Source organism: Elephas maximus, chromosome 8 (assembly GCF_024166365.1).
Source record: "Elephas maximus indicus isolate mEleMax1 chromosome 8, mEleMax1 primary haplotype, whole genome shotgun sequence".
Taxonomy (NCBI): Eukaryota; Metazoa; Chordata; class Mammalia; order Proboscidea; family Elephantidae; genus Elephas; species Elephas maximus.
Window position 1 is genome coordinate 10,626,133 of NC_064826.1, and position 26,164 is coordinate 10,652,296.

At 49.3% G+C, this 26,164-nt stretch overlaps 1 protein-coding gene across 4 annotated transcripts in view; it reads left to right on the forward strand.

The window, feature by feature from the left end:
• The window catches only part of HIPK2 (homeodomain interacting protein kinase 2), a 181,899-nt gene that overhangs the window by 147,271 nt on the left and 8,464 nt on the right, over positions 1 to 26,164 (forward strand). For 3 of the 4 annotated variants that reach the window (XM_049894784.1, XM_049894783.1, XM_049894785.1), the window contains 6 exons: positions 1,688 to 1,850; positions 4,730 to 4,937; positions 6,684 to 6,805; positions 11,940 to 12,082; positions 15,400 to 15,579; positions 19,179 to 19,460. In XM_049894784.1, coding sequence (XP_049750741.1) covers positions 1,688 to 1,850; positions 4,730 to 4,937; positions 6,684 to 6,805; positions 11,940 to 12,082; positions 15,400 to 15,579; positions 19,179 to 19,460 — 1,098 coding nt within the window. The remainder of the gene's footprint in view (positions 1 to 1,687; positions 1,851 to 4,729; positions 4,938 to 6,683; positions 6,806 to 11,939; positions 12,083 to 15,399; positions 15,580 to 19,178; positions 19,461 to 26,164) is intronic. The other variant, XM_049894786.1, reaches the window with a different exon arrangement.

Genomic DNA, 26,164 nt, shown 5'->3' on the forward strand with positions numbered 1-26,164 from the left:
CACATTATTTATAATTAAGATAAACCGAAAAAAAAAACCAAACCCAGTGCCGTCGAGTCGATTCCAACTCATAGCAACCCTATAGGACAGAGTAGAACTGCCCCACAGTGTTTCCAAGGAGCACCTGGCAAATTCGAACTGCCAACCCTTTGGTTAGCAGCCGTAGCACTTAACCACTATGCCACCAGGGTTTCCGTAATTAAGATAGACATTTTAAATTGAAAATCCAATGGGGTTTGATTATTTGATTATTTGCATTTGAGGAGAAGTACGTTTGATTAGAAGAAGACAGAGAACTGCAGGAGAAACAGTGTATGGACTCTGAAGGGCCGTTTGTGATGGTTTCCACGTGTGTGTGAACAGTTGGTTGCGCCGACTTGTGGGGCTTTCCTGTTCCTCAGGGCTGGGTCAGCATCGCTTGTATGCTTTACTCTCCTAGCTAGGGTTTTGTTTTGATTCATAAGTGCAGTGGGGGTAGAAAGAGGGAGAGAATTTTTATTTCAGGTATCTGGGCAAGAATTAAAAAAGAAAAAGGAAGGAGGAAAGAGATCAAAGAAGATGTGTCTGTAGATGGGAAGATTGCCGGGTATTAGCTCTTGGCCTTGGCAGATTATCCTCTCTGAGCTTCCTCCTTAAAGGAGCCCTGGTGGTGCAGTGCTTAAGCGCTCAGCTGCTAACTGAAAGGTCGGTGGCTTGAACTCACCCAGCAGGTCCTCAGGAGAAAGGCCTGGGGATCTGACCCCATAAAGATTACAGCCTAGGAAGCCCTGTGGGGCAGTTCTACTCCGTCACATGGGGTCATGAGTCAGAACCGACTACACGGTGCCCAGTGACAATGAGCTTCCTCCTTAATGGGAAAATAAGGACCAAAATAGTATCTCCCTCTTGTGGTGGTTGTAGGCTTGCAGATACCTTAGGGCTCGCTGGATGTTAGCCTTAAAAAAAAAAAGCCTTAGCCGTTATTAATTGTGATGTTGATTTTGCTTTTGTTGTTGGCTTGTGACTTAGGAGGCCCCATGTGTTATGGAACAGCACTGCACCTAGGGGTTTCCCGTCGCCAGGTGCCACTAGGTGGGTTTGACCACCAAGCTTTTGATTAACGGCCAAGTACAAACCGTTCGCGCCACCCAGGGACCTTCATTATTGATTGTGATGATCATTAGTGTTTGCACTACATGCCCAATTCCAGTGGGGAGGAAGAGCGGCCCCATGGCCCTGATCCCGGGTGGGAGAGTTCCCGGGTTGTCCCTTAGATGGTACTGGCGGGTGGCGGGGAAGGCAGGCTGGAAGTTGCTGTTTTATGTGTAAGTCGAAGGTTCCCAATCAGAGAACTTACACTCTGTCTGTGGATCAGAAACCATGTGGAGAGTGGACAGTGAGCCATGGGGTTGTCAGTAGGTCAGTGATGGAGGAAAGGGCAGTGAGAACAGCTGTGTTAGATGTGGGACCTTTACTATCCAGGATGGGGGGAAGGGGTGGGGGGGACAACAGGGACAGCTCGTCCCAATGATGTCGACCGCTGCAAACACACAAACTTTTGTGCAGAAATCCCAGGAGGTTAGACGTGAAGTTAATTCCCCAGTTGTCTTAACCGTTCTCTCCTTCCCTCTCTGTTTTCTCCTCTTTACCCCACCTTACCTTCCCCTTTTCCTATGCCTTTGTCTCCCTCTGCCTTCTGCACAAACAGCGTCAAATCCTGTTTCCAGAACATGGAAATTTGCAAGCGTCGGGTGAATATGTACGACACGGTGAACCAGAGCAAAACCCCTTTCATCACACACGTGGCCCCCAGCACGTCCACCAACCTGACCATGACCTTTAACAACCAGCTGAACACTGTCCATAACCAGGTGAGTGGGGATCAGAAGGGCCAGGGAGCGAGTGCCTGAGGACAGGGAGGGGCAGGCGGTTACACAGTGTGAGGCGGGGGTTCTGTCCCCCAGCAGACCTAGTCAGGAGGCAGGGCTCCTCCAGTGTCATACTCCACCAGTAAGGAAGTGTTTGCTTCCAAGGGAATTTCCTCTCAGGGACAGAGGCGCTCAGCCTTGACTGTTGGCCCCATTGAAAGCCCCAGAAAGGACTCGCTAAGGCAGTGATTCTGAGTTGGTACCTCTTTCCTGCTTTCCTCTGGCCCAGTATGGGGATCAGGTAAAGGAGATGCCATTACCCTTTCATGTCTGACATCTTCTCATCGGAGAATTCTAGAGCTGGAAAGGACTCTGGAGAGCAGAGCCCTTGGTCAGGCCCTTTCCCTCATCCCAACACTGCTGGGTCCTCAAGGCCTCCTTTCAGGACAGATAAACCATCTCTTCTCCAAGTCAGAGGGACAACCAGTAGGTTCATAGCCCACAACCGGGAGCCAGGAGCTGGAACCGAACGGGGCCGGGGACTAGGATCTTCTTCCCATGGGGTTCAGCACCTAACACGCTGCTCGGAACATGGGCGACATCAGGAAGTACTTAATGGATGGATAACCACTGAGCCTCAGGCAGGTGCCTCCAGTGTCCGAGACACTTAAGCTTTTACTCCTGTCTTCAGTCTTAGTGGTTCCCAAGCCAGTGTCCTAGACCTTTCCTTCTCTTAATATCAATCTGTAATGACAACACTTTTTGTAAGGTTACAGGATACTCCTGGGTATCCTCCAAACACACGTACACCACACACACTCACATACACTCACACACGTACACACTCTTACACACTCATATATGCAACATACTACACATGCTCACGTATGCATTCACACACACACTCACATACACACAAAAAAAACAAATCGTTTCCGCCGAGTCTATTCTGACTCATATCAACCCTATAGCACAGAGTAGGACTGCCCCATAGGGTCTCCAAGGCTGTAATCTTTATGGAAGCAGACTGCCACGTCTTTCTCCCATGGAGCCACTGGTGGGTTCCAACCTCCAACCTTTTGGTTGGCAGCTAAGTGCTTAACCACTGTGCCACCAGGGCTCCTGTTGTATATATACCCGTGCATACAAATATCACATACACGTTCACATGTACACACATACATACAAACTACTCATTCACATACACACAGGTACACACTCAGATACACATACGTACACATTTTCCTACAAACACACATACTCAGACCCACTACTTCAGAGAGGTACATATGCTGTAAACCTGGAGCACAACCCTTTGCCAGCCAGCCACTCTGTTTGGACAGGCTCGCTGTAATGAAGTCTCTGGCCCCTGCTTTCCAGTGCCCCCTACCCCCCACATTTTCTAGGCCTTTCATCAGCAGTTGGGTTGCTCAGGCCTGGCTTCATTCCTGGCCTGTCATGGCTCCTTCGGCCGACATTCTAGGAGAGGCCCCTGGAGTCTGCTGCTCCCTGGGGGCGGTTCATGTTCTCAGCACTCTCCTTAGGCTCTCTAAAGCTTGCAGTCCCAAGAGAGAGGCATTTCTATCCGGCCCCCAGCCCAGCCCTGAGGCACCCACAGCCGGACATGTGTCAGCGTGCTTCTGTCCCTTGTCACCTCCTTAAAGAGGCGAGCTTTTTCCCATCTACCTTGTGGGACACCCGATTTCAGCTGCCACAGCCCCAAACTGCCACCACCATCTGCCATCTGCCTGCCCCATCCAACGTGAAAAGCATTTAGGGGATGTCAGATGGGCATAGACCTCAGACACAGACATTGGGTCCAGTCAAGTCTCCCCACCCGACCGTCCTTGCAGTGGGTGTTGCCCTGTGGGGCTGGAGAACTGGGGTCCCTGACCACACCAGCAGATGCCCCTCCATACTGCCCTTGATGTGAAAGCCGTCACATCCATTCCCAAGAGTGTCTCAAAGACTTCAGGACTGAGGGGCCTCCCACAGCAGGGGCTGGCAGCCATCATCAAATAAGGAGAGCCTGCTCTCCACAGCACAGACACCATCTGGGTTTGCCAGGTTCTCCAGAGACCCAGCACCAACAGGAGTCAGGTATCAATGTAGACAGAGAGAGAGACAGCGAAAAACCAAACTAAACCCATTTCCATCTAGCCGATTCCAACTCATAGAGACCCTACAGGACAGGGTAGAGCTGCCCCCTAGGGTTTCCAAGGAGCTGCTGGTAGATTCGAACTGCCAACCTTTTGGTTAGCAGCTGAGCTCTTAACCACTGCACCACCAAGGCTCCAGATAGGCAGGTAGATCTATATATAGAAAGAGAGTTGGCAGGGAGAGATTTATTTTAAGTAATTGGCTCACAGAATTGCGGGGATTGGCAAGTCCAAAATCCACAGGGTGGACGGCAGGCTGGAAACTCAGCCAGGGTTTCTGTGTCACAGTCTTGAAGCCGAATTTCTTCTCCTGGAAATGTTGGTTTTTGCTCTTGAGGCCCTCAACTAATTGGATGAGGCTCACCCACATCATAGAGGGTCATCTGCTTTACTTAAAGTCAACAGGTTGTACACGTTAGTCACGTATAGATATCTTCACAGCGACACGAGACCAGTGTTTGACCAGACCACCGGACGCCCCAGCCCCAGGGTTGATTCCGTGTCTGTGGGGCTGCAGGCGCCTGTTTTTTCCTGAGCCTTTTGCATTGTATTTCCACTCCCCTCTGTTTTTACTTCTTGGCTCTTGGTTTTTGTTTGTCGATTTGTTTGTTTGTTCCTCTTTGAGTTCGTTTATTTGATTTAGACTCGTGTCTCCCAACACACCACCTCCCTCATTTTTTTTTTTTTGTGTTTATTTTTGTTTAATTCCCGTCATTCCTTCAGGCTCCCACCTCCACCAGTGCCACTCTTTCCTTAGCCAATCCCGAAGTCTCCATACTAAACTACCAATCTGCACTCTACCAGCCCTCCGCGGCGTCCATGGCTGCAGTGGCCCAGCGTACCATGCCCTTGCAGACTGGAACAGCCCAGATTTGTGCCCGGCCTGACCCCTTCCAGCAAGCTCTCATCGTGTGTCCCCCCGGCTTCCAAGGTAAGGATGAGCAGGCGCAGCTAGGACAACCTCTAGGGCCCCAGCCCCAGAGCGGTCGGCCGCCCTGACTTCCCTGTGGAGAGGCCTGGCTCTTTCCTCCGGTGAGAGCGTTGGTGTCACAGAACCTGAGGGCTCCGGCCAGCCCAGAAACAATGGCACTCGTGCTTCAGCCCCGAGTGGATGCTTGTTATCCTGACCGCTGGCCAGGGATTTTGTCGCTGGTGGACAATCTGTACATGGGCTGTCTTAGTTATCTAGTGCTGCTGTAACAGAAATACCATAAGCGGGTGGCTTTAACAAGCAGAAATTAATTTTCTTGCAGTGTGGGAGGGTAGAAGTCCAAATTCAGGGTGTCGGCTCTGAAGGAAGGTCCTTGTCTCTTCTGAGCTTCTGCTTCTGGGTGATCTTCACATGGTTTGGCATCTCCCCTCCCCCGTCTCTGCTTCTAGCTTAATCTCTTTTATATCTTAAAAGAAACTGACTCAGGATACAGCCGACACTAATTATGTCTCATTAGCATAACGGAGACAACCCATTCCCAAATGGGTTATAACCACAGAGATAGAGATTAGAATTTACCAAAAAAAGCATATGTTGGGGGGACCCAGTTCAATCCATAACACAGAGGCATAGTGAGGGGGCGTTAGAGCGGGCAAGTTCAAGGGGGTGCCAGATGAGGCCAGGTGAATCACACCCCCCAAACTTTGAGATTGCCCCTGGGCGTGATACCCTGGCTTCAGCCTTTGCCCATTGTTTTTCTCCCATTTTATGCTGATGTCAGCTCCTGAGTGTCTTCACGTGGAGGCTTTCTCAGTGTGGATTATCTGTGAAAAGGGTCAATCTCTGACAGCTAACGTAGCCCTACTCCCTTGAAGAATATAAACCTGTCGCAAAAATAACCTTGCAGAGCCCATACCCCTAATGACTCTTGGCCACCTGCCCAGCACTCCTCTCCTGTAGACTCCAAACACCCGTGTGCTCAGTTATAATTTACCCAGAAGTCTCCAGAATGTTCTGGAGGCCTGGCAAGTCCAAAATCTGTAGGAAGACAGGAAGAGTGAGATGAGAGTGCGCCCAAAATGTCCACTTATCATCTCAAGGCAGAGCACTCCCTAGGGAAACTCCTGTTTCGCTCTGAAGGCCTTCAGCTGATTAATGGAGGCCCGCCCACATTATGGAAGGTCATCTGCTCTACCCAAGGTCAACTGATTTAATCACATGTAACTACTCCATAGCAGCAACTAGACTGGTGTTTTGGCTAAACAACTGGGCACCATAGCCAAGTTGACACATAAAGTTAGTCATCACGAGTGTATGTTTGCAAACCCCATGGTGCACTCATGTCTGTGGTTGCTCAGTTTCAAAGTCAAGACAAGTCCAGATAGTTTCATCCATTCTCTGCCCCCTCGCCCCTGACCTCAATGTTGACATATACAAGAATAGATGTTGTTTTCCCCTTGTAACTTGTCATCGTAAGTTGCCCCCACTGCTGCCTTTGCAGATGCCTTAATTTGACCTTCTAACCCTTAAAAACATTCATCTCAAGGTTAGTTACTAGTATTATTTTCAATTTATGTTTGAAACTAAGGGGAAACTTCCAAAGGACCTGGAAGTACCTACTGGTCGAGTGGAGGGACTGACACCAAGGGGGCGTTGAGAGATGGCACAGCCTACTGGAAGGTTTTCTTGGTCCAGCTGTATCCGATCACTTACCTGCACCCTCTCGTCCTTGCCCACTGCTCGTAGGGTTGCAGGCTTCTCCCTCAAAGCATGCCGGCTACTCAGTGCGAATGGAGAACGCTGTGCCCATCGTCACGCAAGCCCCAGGAGCTCAGCCTCTTCAGATCCAGCCGGGTCTGCTTGCCCAGGTAATTCTTCCCCCTTTATTATTACTGGTATCACCGTTACCCATGTTAATGCTCTTCACAAAAGGGACGTTTCTCCTCTAGCTTCCTCCCTGGTAATGAATTAGGTGCTTTGAGTCATTGGAATGTGTCAGTAATGTTCTAAATGGTCCCCAGGTGAATTACCTTCCGAAGTACCCAGCTTACTATTCTAAGAAGTTTAGACACAAGGAGAGTCAGGGGAAATTGTTACTATCGTGGTGTCTTTATAATGCACATTCATCTGGGAGACCTAGGTTTTAATCCTAAATCCACTAGTAACTTGCTGCCACCTAAGGCAAGTCAGTTAACGTGTCTTTGCTTCAAATTCTTTTTTTGTAAAGCAGAAAAGATTTTTTTATAGCCAAAAGGAGCCTTAGCAATTATCTCCTAATTTTTCAGCTGAAGAGACAGGCTCACCAAGGCCGAAGCTGGGACCTTCCTTCCTATCCACGTAGGTGCTGACGGTAGATTGAGACGACAGAGGTGAAAGTAGGGTGGCACTTGTAACGTGTCTGTAAATGTTAAGATCACAGTCACAATAATAATAATAAATCGTGCATGACACTTGAATTCTAATAACAAATACATCATCCCGTATGTGGCATACTTTATGGTTGTTAGTTGACTGAATCCCCACAACCACCCGGCAAGATATTTGTCTGCATTTGACCAAGGGGAAACCGAGGTACAATGGCTTGCGCAAAGTCACACAACTATTACAGACAGAACCAGGCCACAAACTCAAGAAGTCTGACTCCAGCCCCTATGTTTTCACCACCTGATATCCTGCCTTTGGAAACCCTGGTGGCGTGGTGGTTAAGAGCTACATCTGCTAACCAAAAGGTGAGCAGTTCAAACCTACCAGGTGCTCCTTGGAAACTCTGTGGGGCAGCTCTGCTTTGTCCTGTAGGGTCGCTATGGGTTGGAATCGACTTGATGGCAACAGGTTTGGTTTTTTGGATTCTGCCTTTGTGTGATCGTTGCTATTGTGAGGGTCAAAGATGGTTGGTCTAAATGTCGTTAGTTTAGAACCACCTTTATTTTTAAATAAAGTAGGTTCCCAAAGGCTTTTGCCAAGGTGTTCCCAAAGACACTTTATTTATAGACACTCTTGTTGAATAGAAGTTCATGAGTTTTTTTTGTTTGTTTTTTGGTTTTTTGTTTGTTTTTCATAAAGTCCAATTGCGTAGGTCTGTTTTGGGTTCGCTTCTTTTCCATTGGCTTCTCTAATGGCCCGTTGTCTTCATTAGTACAAGTTTAAGGTACGACTTGGTATCTGGTAGGGAAAGCTCTGTGTTCATATCGTTCTTCAAAATTTCCTTGTTTATTCTCGATGGCATAGTGGTTAAGTGCTACGACTGCTAACCAAAAGTTGGCAGCTCAAATCCACCAGGCGCTCCTTGGAAACCCTATGGGGCAGTTCTGCTCTGTCCTATAGGACAGAGCAGAACTATGAGGTGGAATTGACTCAACGGCAATGGTTTTTTTGGGGGGGCGGGGGGGGTGGTTTTAGCTTTTACCTAGACTTTAAAGGAAATGCTTCTAGCCGTTGACTCTTCTTTTCGGTGCTGTGTTTACTGTAGCATTCATAGAGACGCTTTACCAAGTCTGCTGAGTTTACTGTATGAATATTGAATTTTATCAAATGTTTTTCTGCATCTGTTGGAGAATACTCCTGTGTTTTTGTCTCTTCATCTGTTAATGTGGCCAGTTACATTGATAGATTACCTAGTGTCAAATTGTGCTTGCGTTTCTGAGATAAACCTTATTTGGTCATATTGGGTTTGATGTGTGTAGATGTTTTTTAGTACTAGACTCAGTTTGTAAATACTGCAGCTAGTATTTTTGCATCTGTGTATAGAAGTGAGAAATGGCTTTTGATAGTCTTTTCCTGTAGAGTCCTTATCTGATTTTGGTATTCTTATGGATTGAATTGTGTCCCCAAGAATATGTGTTGAATTCCTGGCCCTGGTACCTGTGGGTGTGATCCTGTTTGGAAATAGGATTTTTCTTTTGTTATTATGTTCAGGAGGTCATACCAGGGTAGGTTGGATCCTAAATCTATTCACTTCTGAGTTATAAAAAGACCAGAACAGACAGAGACATGCAGCAGGGGCGGGTGCCAAGGCACAGATGTCAAGGATCACTGGCGGATACCAGAAACTAAGAGAGGGGCTTACAGAAGGAATAGACACAGCCGACACCTGTGAGAAAATAAATTTCTGTTCTTCAAGGCCACCCACGTGTGGTGTTTCTGCTGTGGCGGCCCCAGGAGACTAAGGCAGGTACCAAGGCGACACCAGTCTCAGGCATTCTGTTAGATAGCATCACCTCGTCCTCTGTCCTCTGGGTGAGCTTGCTTAAGATTAGTAGCCACCAATCTTTGTCCCTTTGTTCTTAAGTCCAAACGGGACAGTGTGCAAGTGACCCCTCACACCCTCTATTGGCAGGCACAATGTTTGTCCTCTTGAAAGTTTATAAAGAGAACCGTCTGTATTGGAAGCAGGTTTTCTATGCCTTCCTCTCTCACTGGATCCTCATAGCTTCCTTGTGTTTGCACAGCCTGGTAGCGGGGAGTTGAGAAAATGCTGAGACCAACCAAGAGAAAGGACAACAGCTCACTCCCAGGGTAAAGAAGCTTGTTAGTCCATATTTTATCTGAGGGGCAAAAATCCTGGCCAAAGTCTTTAGAATTCACACAGACTCTCTAGAGGATAATTATGGACCCTTTTTTGTGTTTGCACATTTAACACTAGCAGGCAAAGAACTAGCTGAAAGAAATAATAGTTAGCATCTCTTATTAGCTAACAGTGCCCTTGTGGCGCAGTGGTTAAGCACTCAGCTGCTAACCAGAAGTTCAGTGGTTCGAACTCACGAGCAGCTCCATGGGAGAAAGATGTGGCAGTCTGCTTCCGTAAAGTTCACAGCCTTGAAAACCCTATGTGGCCGTTCTCCTCTGTCCCATAGGGTTGCTATGAGTCAGAATTGACTCCACAGCAACAGGGGTTTGGGTTTTTGGGGGGGGAGTTATTAACTAAAATGGAGTCCCTGGGTGGTGCAGACAATTAAGTGCTCAGCTGCTAACTGAAAGTTTGGAGGTTCGAGTCTACCGAGAGGTGCTTTGGAAGCAAGGCCTGGTGATTGATTTCCCAAAACTCAGCCATTAAAAGCCCTGTGGGGCACCGTGCCACGCTGAAATGCATGGGGGCACCATGAGTCCGAATGGGCAACTGGTTTATTGGCTAAACGGACATTCTTCCCTGCTCAGCTAGGTGGAAACCAGTAGGCTCAGCATTTCTGGATCCATTTCTCTTGGTCTTACATAGCAGGGAGAGCTCTGCCTTGTGCGTACCGGAAAAGAGTCCCTATAGTGTTATAAATCTCCAAGCGGATTCAACCTAAAGCTGTAACTGAGAAAGGCAACAACAAGATACACATATGAGGATTTTAATTGCTGCAGTTTTCCTAATGGGGACCTACCAGCAGCCATTTGAATGCTTATCAGTAGGGGACTCGTGAAATAAACTGATGTATGCATAAAGTGGAACGCGGTGTAGCCAGTGAAAAGGACAGGGTAGACCTACGTGTCCTGACGCGCACAGACAGCCGAGATACATGAAGTGAAGAGCGCCCTGCCTACCCAGGGTCGTGCTGGGTCTTACTGTTTATTGGTCACATTTTTTTCTCTCCGTTTGTCACTGAATCTGTGCCGGTGTGTTAGCTGGTTAAGATGGGGCTCTCCCCTAGATAGCTTAAATGGTCCTTTCAATGGACAAAAATAGGTTAACTAATAGGACTAGTATGATGGCTATTTAAAAAATGCAGTAATTGAGCATTTAAGCAGATCCCTTCAAATGAAGGCGTAAACTTCTAGGTATCAGGTAGGGCTGTTCCATCTACTATTATCTGCTTTAAATATATCCATCCTGCTTTTTATCCAAATACTTAAAAAATCTTTTCAAGGATTTTGTTTGTGAACACTTAAGAGATAGAGTCTTGAATCCACTCCTCATGTTCATCTTCTTTGCCTTCCCGCTGCCCCTCCCAGCAGCAGGCTGTGTCTCTGGTGCAGCCGGAGGGCCTGTGCCTAGAGAGGGAGCTGTAATCACGTCTCTTGTTTCTATGACCTGGGAGTGATGCGGATGGGTTGGCTTACAAATATAAGTTGGAAAGTTTTGGTGTCACCTAAAAGGGGCTGACACCTCCGTCTTCCCCAGCCCCAGGCCAGAGCTGACAACGTGGCCACCAACAGGAACCATCAGTGAGTAGGTGTAAAAACAGCATGGGGGAGGTGTCTGACCTCCTGCAGCCCCACCATGGGGAACAAGAACCAAGATCAACAGCCCAAGACTGATTCCTATGAGGCAGAGGGCAGACAAGCCTCCCCTCTCCACCATCTTCACTAATTCTGACACCAGCCATCCCTCACACAGCGCTCTCTACTTCTCTCCTGGGTTCGATAATTCATTGCAGTGGCCATACACAACTCACAGACCATACTCAAGATTATACGGTTTATTAAGGAAGTAACAGTTACTATACAGGCTCAGGAACACTCAGGATACAGTTTGTTCTTCAGGAGAGCCCCTCCCCAGCCGTACTCACAGGCAGGCCTCTCTGGCCCTCAATCTCTGCCCAAAGGCACTGTTTTCTTGCTCCGTGAGCTGGGAAGTCCACCATGCCGCCTCTTGCTGGTCTCTCCTTCCTTGGTGGTGGTGGGCTTCTCTTCTCTGCTCTGGAGTTGGCTCTCTTGTAAGGTAAAACTGACCAATCCCCTTGGATCATCCTATCACACAATCCCACCAATCACCTGGGTGGGAGTTAAAAGACCATGGCTAGAAAGGCCACACAAAAGTAATCAATTAGTAATCAATTGCCCCCGCAGTAGACAAAGATGGAGGGATGGTAGTGCATCGGTTCCCTAAGCCTGTGTGACAAAGCACCACAAACCAGGTGGCTTAACACAACAGACGTTGATTCTCTCCCAGTTCTGGAGCCTGGGAGTCTGAAATCCAGGGGTCGGCAACATTGGTTCCTTCTGGAGGCACATGATAAGCACTTGCCTCGTGCTGGTTAGTTATCTGCGTGACAGCAGGCTGTGTCCTCTGTCCTACAGCAGGCCTGGCCCAGTGGGACCCAGCAGATCCTGCTCCCCCCCGCGTGGCAGCAGCTCACGGGCGTGGCCACCCACACGTCCGTGCAGCACGCGACCGTGATTCCCGAGACCATGGCAGGCACCCAGCAGTTGGCCGACTGGAGGTAAGCAGACACCTTTCCGGGGCAAGTGGGTGGGCAGGCATGTGCACCCCAGATTCCGAGGATACCTGAGCTGGCCTGGACCTGAGTTACCTGGTTTGCAGAGAGCTTTCCAAATTAAAAAATATATATATTATGTTAAGGGTGATACGGGTGATAAAAGAATCTGGAAATGAATAATGGCAATGGTCAGACAAGATGGACATGATCGATGTCACTGAGTTGTACATGCAAAGCTGAAACAGCAGATGTTTTCTTACACATATATTCAGCACGATTTTAAAAAGTTTCAGACTTAAAAAAAAGAATATAATGTAGCAGATGACTATGGGGTAATGAGAGGTTATTTTTAAATAAATGCACCAGGACACAAGGAACTCAGCCTCATGACTCTGTGGCCAAATGCCATTTTGGACCCAAAATTCAGCTGCGTCGTTTGACCCCCTGTACAAGTCCCTGGAGTAGCTCCATGAACTTTGGTTGTTTCTCAGAGTTAAATTCCACTCTCAGCAAACAAAGACTTGTCACCAGTGGAAGGATGCAGACGAGAGTCCCCGGGGCCTCAGCCAAACAGGAAGCATTCTGGAGGCACCTTGAGACGGGACGCACTGTGGTGGGGTCTGGCCTTGGGGAGGGATTTACAGAGAGAATTTGTTTGGAGTGGAAAGCATGCTTGTTGAGTGCACCCCTCCAGTGAACAGTCTTGCCTTGGAGATGAGAGGTAACTCCCCAGGTCCCCGACACCCAGCTGACCGCCACAGCTTCCAGAACCCTGCCTGCCCATCCACCAGCTTCCTCCCAGACAAGCTGCTCTATTGTTTTTATGGCCACCTTTCCCTATGCCGTGTACCTGCCACCCTCCCCAGCCCACCACCATGCCCCCTTCACCAATGCAGAGCCAAATGGCACCCTCCAGGGGGTCCCCAACTCCCCATGGCCTTGCAGAGCTGTGCCTCAACCCGGACATCTGGCAGGTCAGTCCACACCACCCTCTGAGTCTCCTGCCACCCCAGGCACCCCACAGCTTCTGTGAATAAAGAACTCACGGGACAAGGTGAAAGAGAGCAGGTGGAAGCCTTGACCACCTTCTCCATTCCCCAGGCTTTATTCTGACTAGTAAAAAGAAAGGAGCAGTGGTGGCTCAGTGGTAGAATTCCTGCCTTCCATGCGGGAGACCTGGGTTCGATTCCCCGCCAGTGCGCATCATGCCACTACCCATGTGTCAGTGGAGGCGTGTTGCTGTGATGCTGAACAGGTTTCAGCAGAGCTTCCAGACTAAGACAGACTAGGAAGAAAGGCCTGGCGATCTGCTTCTGAAAATCAACCAAGGAGAACCCTGTGGAGCTCAACAGCCTGATCCACAGCCGATCATGGTGAAGGCGCAGGGCCAGGCAGTGTTTTATTCCCTTGCGTGTGGGGTCGCCTGAGTCGGGCTGACTCCACAGCCACTAACAGTAAGAGTAGAAAGGAAAGCAGCCTACAGGTGCTCTCCCCCAGCCCTCCTCACTTCCTGATAACAGTACCCCTACGCCTACCCCCAGGTGTTGGGGGCACCTTCGAACCAGGTCACATGGGGTCCACCTCTGGCTCTGCACATCCCAGGCATGGTGCCCACCTCAGAAGATTGTTGGGGGGCTGAAGTTGAGATAAAATACAAAGCACTCACCATATTTGACAGGGACCACCCCAGTGTCTTTTCTGGCCCCTTTCATGTCATGCGGGCTTCGCTGGGCTCCAGAGAAGCAGCAGCTGGGTGGAAAGCCCTCTGACCGTGCTGTGTTGCCACCCTTTGCTCCTGGAGCTCCACACCCTCCTCCTTGCTTCTTGTCTTCCAGCAGCTCATGTAATTTCAGGAGCACTCATTGCTCCTATGTATTTCTAACCCCCTCCCTCCACTTCATGTCTTTACATCTCTTGCCTAGCTACCACAGGAAACATCAAAAGCCAACACATTTTATTCGCAGTCTCTGTCCATTTCACATGTGGCCCAAAGGACAGCCATAGTCATGGCTGATAACAAGAGTAGAACCAGAGCCAGACCTGTAGCAGAGGAACAAGAGCGCCCTCTGTCTGTAGAAGAAACAGCAATGGCGAAATAAAGACACCAGCATCCCGGAAGGTTCTAGAGTCCACCCACGTGTCCCAGAGACTCCATCCAAATCTCCACCATAGTGCCCATCGAGTTCTTTCTCTCCTATTTTTCCAATTTGCGAAGACAGGATTTTCTAATTTTTCAAAATTCAAATGAAGCCTCCACTAGCTTTTAATTTCACTATGTGTAAAATGGGCTTTTAAGTTGGTAAATTAATCACCACGTTTAATAATATTTCTGTAGGTAGGCAAACAAGCCTCTAAGCTCTAGACAACCCAGGTAATGAAAACTTTTGAAACATAACCGATTTTTAGGATGAGGGCTGCCAGCATTTATATCAACATGTATCTGACTGTTACTAGTTTTGACTTAATACTAAACGCCATACATGCTTAGTCAACCTTCAGTTAATTGTTCATTCAGCGAGAGTGTAATTAATTGATCAGCTGCTCTGTTGCAGGCCTGAGCTTGTTACTGGCTGCTGAGGGAATCCAGAGGAGAGTTAACACTTCCAAACCCCAAAAATGGAGGCTCCAGGGCTCCAGAATTTGTTTTTCCACACCAACTACAATTTCCTCATTTATAAAATGGTACTGCTAAGATCCCCTGCCTACCTCACAGAGTGGAATGAAATAACCCGTTGAAGGCACCTTGTAAACTCTAAAATAAAACACCTGTCATTGTTCAGCATAGTCACTTGCTTGGGGACTTTAGAAATTGTAGAGAATAGTTATCACCTCCCCCCAGAACTTAAGAACTCTGAGCCTGCCCCCTTTGGCCTTCTTCCCACTCGGGGATGGATTACACAATAAGCAAGGTACACACAGGCTTACTTACTAATCTGTGGTGCACAATTTTACCTGTTTTTCACAGGAAACCCATGTGAAATTGCGCAGTACAGGTTAGTAAGCAAGCCCATGCGTACCTTGCTCACTGACAGGCCCTGCCTATTGAAGAGTTCTCCTCAAGTGTCAGCCAGTTTTACCCCCCTCCACCCCCGCCTTCAGAACAGCGCTTACCTCCAATACATCTGGGAGACTCACCTGACTGACCCACCTGGCCAGGTTCATCCCTTATTACCTCTGCCACCTGGAGGGCAGAGAGATAGCCAACTGCCAACATTGTAGGTTTTCAGTCAGCTTTTAATTGAGGGGGAAGGTTTATCTTATAAAGGAGCTAAACTTGTATAAAACAAATAAGGCGCCTCTTTTCCCTGTCTCCCTTTTAGGAACACACATGCCCATGGCAGCCATTACAATCCCATCATGCAGCAGCCTGCACTGCTGACAGGTCACGTGACACTTCCAGCCGCCCAGCCCGTGAACGTGGGTGTAGCCCACGTGATGCGCCAGCAGCCCACCAGCACCACCTCCTCCAGGAAGAGTAAGCAGCACCAGTCATCGGCAAGGTAGGTGGGGGAATGACTGGGTAGCGAGAACAGGAAAAGCAACTCTTAGGGGGACTAAGAAAAAAGGCCTGGCAATCTGCTTCTGAAAACTAGCCAGTGAAAACCCTATGCATCACAACAGAATACTGTCTGCTACAGTACTGGAAGATAAGCCCCCCTAGGTTAGAAAAAAAAAAAGGTGCTCAAAATACACAGTGGCTACAACGATGGACTCGAGCATACTAACAATTGTGAGGATGGGGCAGGACCAGGCAGTGTTTCATTCTGTTGTACCTAGGGTCGCTATGAGTCGGAACCAACTTGAAGGCACCTAATAACAACAACAAATTATGTCTCAATAAACCAGACTCTAAGGAGCCCTGGTGGTACAATGGTTAAGCACAAGACTGCTTTACCAAAAGTTGAAACCCACCCAGCAGCTCCATGGGAGAAAGATCTGCTCTCATATCTGCTCCCATAAAGATTACAGCTTAGAAAACCCTATGGGGCAGTTCTACTCCGTCCTGTAGGGTCACTGTGAGTTGGAATCAACTTGACAGCAGCCAACCACAATAAACCTGACTTTAAAAGTGGAATGGGCTCCAAACCAAAAACAAAGTCATGGTCAAGATGGTATGCCTGTGGAATCTCTCCCACACCGCTCTCCTCAGGGCTGAACTGGAGGACCTTAATGGCCAAGAGAAGCCCAGCCTGTGAAATGGAGCGTTTTGGCATTCTCCGCCCTTCTAGAGCAAGGCACCAGGAATCAGGCCTGCTTTTGTCAGTCTCATTCAAAAATCAATCCAAGAGCTGACTCCTCTCAAGTTAAGTAGTCCTTCTTCTAGATCCCTCCTGTGACTGTTTGACAATTCAGGCAAGTTCGTCACAGACCACTGGAGCCCTCCACGGTGCTCTGTCTGGCTCCCTGTGATGACTGCCCATGTCGTCATTAGGTTGGTGGTGACAGAGGCCGCCATCTTGGTGCCGTGTGCTGTCAAGGTGCGGGATGTAGTCACACAGACTCTGATTCAAGCTCAAGGCTGAGCTCATGAGCATCCTTGTGAGTTCTCAGCTGAGTCAAGACGCCAGGACCCTCACGCTTCCAGTCTGCTTATCAAGTCCTGCTTTCTACTTGCTACCCAGCTGGTTTATGAAGGCCCACTGGCAGCACATTTCAAGATCAAGATAATTATAGCGAGAGTTGTGTATGAGCCTGTTTTTAAGACCAGCACCTGAGGCCAAACACTGTGAAAGACCAGAAGGCTCTCCCTGGTGGGCGGTACATTCCAGGCATGTGAATACCAAGTGGAGATGTTCTAATGGCTGCAGTCGTGGAAGCATAATCTCAAAATTGTACCATATATAACAATAGCAAGTACCCAACCCAACCCAGTGCCATCGAGTCGATTCTGACTCACAGCGACCCTACAGGACAGAGCAGAACTGCCCCACAGAGGTTCCAAGGAGCGCCTCGTGGATTCGAACTGCCGACCCTTTGATTAGCAGCCGTCACACTTAACCATTACGCCACCAGGGTTTCCACAGTAGCAAGTATATGGGTTTATATTCAGTACACAAGATGGTCCGATCTTATCGGTGAAACTTAATTACCAGCCCCCCAAAAAAGAACCAGCTACGTAGCTGACACCGTTAGATACAAAATTAAAGAAATCCACCTTTGTTGCATTCTTTTCACCTTACTGCCATCCCTATAGGTAGAAGGTGCTAGAACCTCTAAGGGCATAGTAGTCTGAGTCTCACTGTACGTTGGCTTTGGCCTCTCCCTGTGTAGATACTACCAGGGTCATCAAGAGTTGCATGGGGAGAGAAGGTGTTTTTTTTTCCCCTAAATTTACATCATGATAAATGGAGAAAAGATGGAAGTTGTCAAGGATTTCATTTTACTTGGATCCACAATCAACAGCCACGGAAGCAGCAGTCAGGAAATCAAACGATGCACTGCATTGGGCAAATCTGCTGCAAAGGACCTCTTCAAAGTGTTGAAGAGCAAAGATGTCACCTTGAAGACTAAGGTGCGCCTGACCCAAGCCATGGTATTTTCAATCACATTGTGTACAAGAGAAAGCTGGACAATGAATAAGGAAGACGGAAGAAGAACTGACGCCTTCGAATTGTGGTGTTGGCGAAGAATATTGAATATACTACGGACTGCCAGAAGAACGAACAAGTCTGTCTTGGAAGAAGTAGAACCAGAATGCTCCTTAGAAGCAAGGATGGCGAGACTGCGTCTTACATACTTTGGACACGTTGTCAGGAGGGATCAGTCTCTGGAGAAGGGCATCATGCTTGGCAGAGTACAGGGTCAGCGGAAAAGAGGAAGACCCTCATCGAGGTGGGTTGACACAGTGGCTGCAACAGTGGGCTCAAGCATAACAACGATTGTAAGGATGGTGCAGTACCGGGCAGTGTTTCGTTCTGTTGTGCATAGGGTCGCTATGAGTCGGAACCGACTCGACGGCACCTAACAGCAACAACAAAGTTACCAGAGACGATGACCAGTTTAAAAAAGGAATTTCCAGCCGTTCACAATCAAGGCCTCTTAGGCATGCCTTTTCCCGGTTTTTCATTGCTGTTCAGGCAGACCGGTGAGCCCCCCTAAGGCTCAGATGTCCACGTCCAGAAAAACCTCGTGTTTTAATCACACACACACACACACCAGCACATCAGCGACTGTGTCCCTTTCCCAGATGAGGAAGGAAGAAAGCTGAACTTCTTAGGTAACCAAATTTAGATCCTTTAGACCCAAAAATGGTAAGAGTGTTTTGATTTAATAAATGGCAGCCAGCAATTAGCAAGGAGACCAGACCTTTATGTGGCAAATAACCACTTCTCCCCCCACCCCCCAAAACAAGAGGTAAGTACGTTTGGGGGTGTGTGTGGCTGTCTATGCTCTAAGTCGTGACCAGGCAGAGCTAGGAAGTAGGGCCTGGGCTCTGAGAACAGTGGCTGTGTGGGGCAGACACAGCGGAAATACTAGTTGTTACATCTGCCCCCGGATGGCTCGGTGGTAGAATTCTCAGCTCCCGTGAGGGAGACCTGGGTTCAGTTCGCAGCCAATGTACCTCATGCATCGTCGCCACCCATCTGTCAGTAGAGGACTGTGTGTGGCTATGATGTGTTTCAGCAGAGCTTGCAGATTAAGATAGACTAGGAAGAAAGGCCTGGTGGTCTGCTTCTGAAAATCAGCCAGTAAAAACACTCTGGGTCACAAAGGTCTGATCTGCAATTGACCATGGGGATGGCACAGGCCTGGGCAGCGTTTTGTTCCGGAGTGAATGGGGTTGCCACGAGTCGGGGCTGCTTCAGCAGCAGCCAACCACAACAACAACCACCTCTACCCCTACATAACCCACCCTGCCCTTGGACAGAGCCCTCCCTCTCCTCCAAGCCCTGGGGCTCCCTTGTCCCACGGGGAGCAGGCACCTGGAGCAAGCCAAGCAGGGAGGCCGTGTCCCTGTCTGAGCAGCCACATCTCCAGTCATCCCTGTGTCTGACTTCCCTGCCCTCTGACATTACCGCTGGTGTCTCTGGTTGGCCCGGTCCTGGGATGGAGCTGTGGGGTAGGCTCCTTCTGAGTGTCTGTGCCTTTGCCGTTCCAGGAACATGTCCACCTGCGAGGTGTCCTCCTCTCAGGTGGTCGGCTCCCCGCAGCGGTCCAAGCGCGTCAAGGAGAACACACCCCCGCGCTGCGCCATGGTGCACGGCAGCCCGGCCTGCAGCTCCTCCGTCACCTGCGGGTGGGGCGACGTGGCCTCCAGCAGCACCAGGGAGCGGCAGCGGCAGACGATTGTCATCCCTGATACCCCCAGCCCCACTGTCAGCGTCATCACCATCAGCAGCGACACAGATGAGGAGGAGGAACAGAAGCACGCCCCCACCAGGTGAGGCCCGCTGAGCTCCCGCTTGGAGGGGAGGCGCGGACGGTGCACATTGTAGGCGGTGCGGGCTCCCGCGTTAGCTACTCATGGCGCGGACGGTGCGCGTTATAGGCAGTGCAGGCTCCCGCGTTAGCTCCTCATGGCGCGGACGGTGCGAGTTGTAGGCGCTGCGGGCTCCGCATTAGCTACTCATGGCGCGGACGGTGCGCGTTGTAGACGGTGTGGGCTCCCGCGTTAGCTACCCATGGCGCGGACGGTGCGCGTTGTAGGCACTGCGGGCTCCCGCGTTAGCTACTCATGGCGCGGACGGTGCGGGTTGTAGGCGCTGCGGGCTCTGTATTAGCTACTCATGGCGCGGACGGTGCGCGTTGTAGACGGTGTGGGCTCCCGCGTTAGCTACCCATGGCGCGGACGGTGCGCGTTGTAGACGGTGTGGGCTCCCGCGTTAGCTACTCATGGCGCGGACGGTGCGCGTTGTAGGCGCTGCGGGCTCCCGCGTTAGCTACTCATGGCGCGGACGGTGCGCGTTGTAGGCGCTGCGGGCTCTGTATTAGCTACTCATGGTGCGGACGGTGCGCGTTGTAGACGGTGTGGGCTCCCGCGTTAGCTACCCATGGCGCGGACGGTGCGCGTTGTAGATGGTGTGGCCTCCCGCGTTAGCTACCCGTGGCGCGGACGGTGCGCGTTGTAGGCGCTGCGGGCTCCGCATTAGCTACCCATGGCGCGGACGGTGCGCGTTGTAGGCGCTGCGGGCTCCGCATTAGCTACCCATGGCGCGGACGGTGCGCGTTGTAGGCGCTGTGGGCTCCCGCGTTAGCTACCCATGGCGCGGACGGTGCGCGTTGTAGGCGCTGTGGGCTCTGCATTAGCTACTCATGGCGCGGACGGTGCGCGTTGTAGGCGGTGTGGGCTGCCGCGTTAGCTACTCATGGCGCGGACCGTGTGTGAGGCAGGCTCCCGCATTAGCTATCCATGGATCTTGGCCATTTTCCATCATCAATCGTAGTGACCCCATCTCCTGACCCCTAACTCTGGTTTCCCCATGTCCTAAAATCCTAAAGTTCCTTCAAACCCAAGAAACCCACTGCCATCAAGTCGATTTCAACTCATAGCGACCCCATAGGGTTTCCAAGGCTATAAATCTCTATGGAAGCACGTTGCCACATCTTTCTCCTGCTGAGCCGCTTGTGGTTTTGAACTGCTTGCCTTTTGGTTAGTCAGTCAGTTTAACCACTGCACTACCTGGGCTCCCATGTTACTTCAAAGGAATGTCAAACAGATATTTCCATGGTTGTTCGATACTGAAATAATTTCCAGGCGCGTTGGTTTTAAAAAATGGTGATAGAGGCTCTAGAGTCGGGACCTGAGACCGTGAAAACCAAGCACACAGGGCTAGTGTGTTTCACCCCCCATAGGTTTAAAGCTTCCTGCCTCAGGCTGGGTCCCGATATTCCCAGTGGGTCCAAATGTTCCTCTGATAGTGCTGTGGTTCCCTCGGAACTTGAAGTAATTGTCCAGTTCTGTTCCTCTGCCCAGCCTCTCAAACTGCCAGTTGGCTGGCCCTTCACCGAGAGAGCACCACTGTTTGCTCCAAAGTAGTCAATTCGTTCTGCACCTTTCCTGCCTCCCGAGGAAAGGGGAAGAGTGTTTGCACGGCTAGGAAACCCGGCAGTGGAGTCTGTTCTGCGTCCCAGCCAGACTGCTGCGAAACGCAGTTACACTCGGATGAGCCCCCGGGTCCTGCCCCCAGAACCGGCAGTCCCCTGGCATCCTGCCCCCCACATACCATGGGCCCTGTAGATACTGAGATCTCACGACCCCATCATGCCTGGTCCTGTGTGGGGGAGCTGAGCCCTGGGAGGGTGGGAAGCAGGTCCTCTGAGCCCAGCACTGCTCCCCCACATATCCATGATTGTGTGTGCACACTTACCATCTGCGGTGTCGCCCAGGTCACTGATGTCATTACTAATGCAGTGTTACTGATTAGTAATCACAGATCCAACTGATTAGCAGTAAATCCCCATCCTTGAAATCATAACAGAATATATCCATGTATGGGTGAAGCCATTCTTGTGATGGCCAGTCCTGCAGGGGTGCCCCTCCCACCTTTATGATGCAGCAGGGGATGGGAAGGCTGCTCAAGGCCAGGGGCACAGCCAGAGTGATGTGTGGGCCCAACCGTTTCCCCATAACCCTTTGCCACAACTGTAAAACAGCAAAAGTCATTTAAAACCCCTACTATCAACTAGATTGAATATTGTTTTTGAAGGATGAGATTTGAGCGGATGTAGGGGCTTGATCTGTGTGCTCAGGGAGAGTTCATTGTGTGTCTGAGGAACAGGGTGAGGCACCAGTCCCCCCAGCAGCCAGAGGACTGCCCGAGGAAGGAACAGATGCACTGATGTTTTGGCAGCCTGGAAGGACTGGGGTGTCATGACTCTGAGACATGTAGTGCAGAGAAGCTAAGCAGATGCCCAAGTGAGGAGCAGCCACACATACTGATGGTGGGAGCCATCACTTCCTTACGTGAGAAGCGTGGAGGGCAGCTGGTGTAAAAGGTGAACACGCTCAACTGCTAACTGAAAGGTTGGCAGTTCAAGTCCACACAGAGGCATCTCAGAAGAAAGGCCTGGCAACCTACTTCCAAAAAATCAGCCACTAAAGACCCTGTGAAGCACAGTTCTACTCTGACACACACAGGACCGCCACGGGTCAGAGTCGATTCCACGACATCTGGTGGTAGTGAACCTGCCAGACCAGGGTGATGAAAATTTACCAGAGACATGAAGCCCAAGGAGGATGCCGCAGATTCAGAGGAATCATGGACGGTTCCACTGTCCACAGATGTAACAGGAGCTCCCAAAATGAGATATCCTGGTAATGTTTTCTGGAGAGATCAAATGACCATTTCCTTAAAGTTTTAGGCACCCGTAAGGCAGGAAAGTGTACTTGAGTCTGGGTTGGATGAAGCAAACCAGAAGCTGTTTTATTTACAGAGAAATCACTGTGCAATCGTGATCACAGTATCCTGACCACGCTGCGGAATGGGGAGAAAGGGGAAAATACAACGGCTCGTTCTTAGAAATCAGAGTTGTCATAAAATTTAACACAGCAAAGATTTTTTTGGCCCCACCAGGGTAAGGGAGGATGCTAGGAACTGCAGGTGTTACGTAAATAAGGTAGACAGTCCCTGTCCTCGGGAGGTTTGCAGGCTAATAAGCAAAATAAGACACACAAATCTTTATAACACAAAGCAGAATACCAGCTCCAGAAAAAGGAGCAAAGTTCTGTGAAGATTCAAGGAGGAAATAGCCTGAGGAAACAGTAGGGTAGAGGGAACTTTTAAGACCAAAGATCCGGGCAGCTGTGGACAAACAGCAGGGGAGGAGAGATTGTGAGTTCAAGCGAGGAGATTGAGGGGCAGAGCCTCAAAGGTGGGCCAGTGGGGTCAGCAGCACAGTGGGGTGCTTATCAAAGAGAGAGCAAGAGGCAAGGAAGAAAGGGATTGCAAATGGAAAGGGGAGATGTGGAGGGCTTCCCTTAGATGGTGTGGTCAGCTATATTGGGAGGGAAAGTGGGGTGGCTACATCTGGCCTGGAAAACCAGGATGTACCCCCTGAAGTACAGCCACAGAAGGGCACCACTTGGGCTCTCTGGCTGGAGAGCTTCTCTAGACCTTCTGTATTCCAGCTGAACACTGGAGAATCTGCCCACCTTGACCCAAACTGATTTCTCTTCCTGTGCTGTGAGCATTTTGATTCTGATCTTCTGTGTTCCTGGCCTCATTTTCTATTTGCCACTTACCTCCAGTTCTAACATTTTAGCTCCCAGAGCTAGCCCTGTAAGCTGCCTGAAAGACGACGAATTCCCTCATCTAAGGTGACTCTGGCCATGGCTAGAGAATTGGCCTAAAGACAGAAAACAAACAATACTTTTGTTACAGCAAACAGATACCTTTCTGGGACCCTGAGAATTAAGTAGTACGATTGGTCTGATATAAATATGTCTAAGAGATTTTGATTTGAGGAGCATTGAACTGGCCACATGTGCTGAACAAGCCCTCTCCTCTCACATGAGATCTGCTTGGACAAACTAGACAGCTGCGTGTCTGATTGTTCAGACCCTCTGCCAACCTGCCTTGTGTGGAAACGATCTTTTAGAGGTTGCCATCCCGCATTTTAGAACCTTCGGGCAGAAGGGTAATTTTTAAAGTATGTAACCAAAGTGGCTCATTTCAGCTGATTTCATTTCAGCTAGAAATGATTTTGTCCAGTCTCAGTTATTCATTCATATACTTATTCCTTCAATTATTTGGATATTTCTAGTACACTAGTCCACCTGATCCACGGTTTCACTTTCTGAGGTTTTAGTTACCCACGGTCAACCACGGTCTGAAAATGTTAAATGAGTAGTGTGATGAAATCTCACGCCTTCCTGCCCCATCCACCCCAGGGACCACATTCACATGACTTTTATTGCAGTATATTGTTAAAATTGTTCTGTTTTTTTATTAGTTATTGTTAATCTCTTATTGTGCCTAATTTATAAATTTAACTTTATCCTAGGTGTGTATGTATAGAACAAAACATAGTATATATAGCGTCTGGTACTATCCAGTTTCAGGCATCCACCGGGGGTCTTAGAATGTATCTCCTGCTAAGGGGGGACTACTGTAGACAGGTTTTTTGGGGGTTGTTTTACTTGGGTCATCAGGGCACTGCTACCTTCTGAATTTCATTCTGCATGGGTCAGCAGCTGCTCAAAGATAGTACCACAGCCAGTGTCACCAAAATGTAAACTAAGAAAACTGATTCATAAATGTCAGTAATTTAAATATGGAGCCCTGGTGGGACAGCGGTTAAGTGCTCAGCTGCTAACCAAAAGGTTGGGGATCCGAACCCTGCAACCACTCTGCAGAAGATATGGCAGTCTGCTTTTGGAAAGATTATAGCCTCGGAAACCTTATGGGGCAGTTCTACTTCTTCCGGTAGGGTTGCTGTGAGTCAGAACTGACTCGACAGCAACGAGTTTGGTTTTCAGGTTTGGGTTAGTTTAGATATAAAAACAATTGCTTGGGGCAGTCTTAGAAATGTTTAAAACATTTGACCCCAAAAATGTCTTCCTTCTTTACACTAAATTGAAAATCTAGAGAAATTATGGTAGATAGGCCACAGTCAGAACACTGATTAACTGCCGCTTAGAAGACTTTGGCCTAGAAAATGTGCATCCACTCAGCAGAGGGAAAAGACCCACACACTCATTTATTGTTGCACGTGAACATCAGTGGAGTTAGTTTCCATTGCCACCAACAACCAGGTAGCTCTTTTCTCTCCTGCTCTTGGTTAATAAGGTACTGCCAGCCAACATAGAACATCCCGGCTGTCCTTGTGGAGTCATCTGATTAAAGCATGAGTGAAGGAACAGGGGACCCGAGCCAGACACATGGTGTCATTTGAAGGGACAGTTTCTCAGTTCTTCAGTAGCAGCTCACTCCCCTTGCTTGAAGGAGATTCAGTCAGAGGAATCATGTCAGGACATGGGAGGCTGTTTTGTTCAGCCCACTCCACTGCGTCTTTGCAGGCTGTCTTAGCTATCTAGCGCTGCTATAACAGAAGTACCACAACTGGGTGACTTTAACAAACAAATTTATTTTCTCACAGTTGGGAGGTTAGAAGTCCAAAATCAAGGTGCCAGCTCTAAGGGAAGACTTTCCCTCTCTGTCCACTCTGGGAGAAGGTCCTTGTCTCTTCAGCTGCTATTCCTTGGCTCCTTGGTGATCTTCCTGTGGCAAGGTGCCTATCTTCTCCTGTCTCTGCTTGCTTGCTTGTTTAATTTCTTATACATCAAAAAAAGATTGACTTAAGACAGCCTACACTAATGTGGCCTCACTGGCATAACAAAGGAAACCCATTCCCAAATGGGATTATAACCACTATAGGGGTTAGGATTTAAAACACCTATTTTGGGGGACACAATTCAGTCCGTAACACAGGCCTTTGTTCAGAACACCCTGGTAGCTGAGGAGGATGGCTAAGGAGCTGCATTTTCTAGGGCCACGTCTAGAGGGAGAAGAGCACCACTCAGTGTCCCCAGAAGCCTGGGGACACGCCAGCACATTACAGAGCCACCACTGATGCGTTACCACCTCCTGAGTCCCTTGCTGCCTCTGCCAGGGTTCTTCCGACAGCCGGAGAACAGTGCACGTGAGGTTTGGATGCTGCAGGGCAGAGCACTGCTCAGGGAGTGGGCTTACTGAGGTTAGGACAGCTTATTAAACTCATGGGCTGGTTTAGGGAGAGAGGATCAAGTCACAGAAGGAGGTGGAAGGAGAAGGTAAATCTTCTGTTGTGACTTAATGGGTCGAGGCTGGGGTGCCGACTCAGCGTTTCTTCAAGGCACCTGTTTGTGATTCTCTAGAAAGTAGTCCAAAAATCACCTAATGGTGGTGTGTGTGTGTGTATATGTGTGTGTGTGTATATATACACGCACACATGAATGAATGAGTGTCACCAAATATGCCCTAGAGGAAGCAGGACAAAGAGTTTCCGTTAGTTTGCACCTTCAGTGCTTGCAGGTGCCTCTGGGGAGGTAAGAGAGAGTGCAGCGTCTCAGTTCCAACCCTGACTCTGCCCTCACTAGGTGTGTGACCTTGGGCAAGTAAGTTACTTACACTCTCCACGTCTTTGAAATGACAGCAGTAACATTCT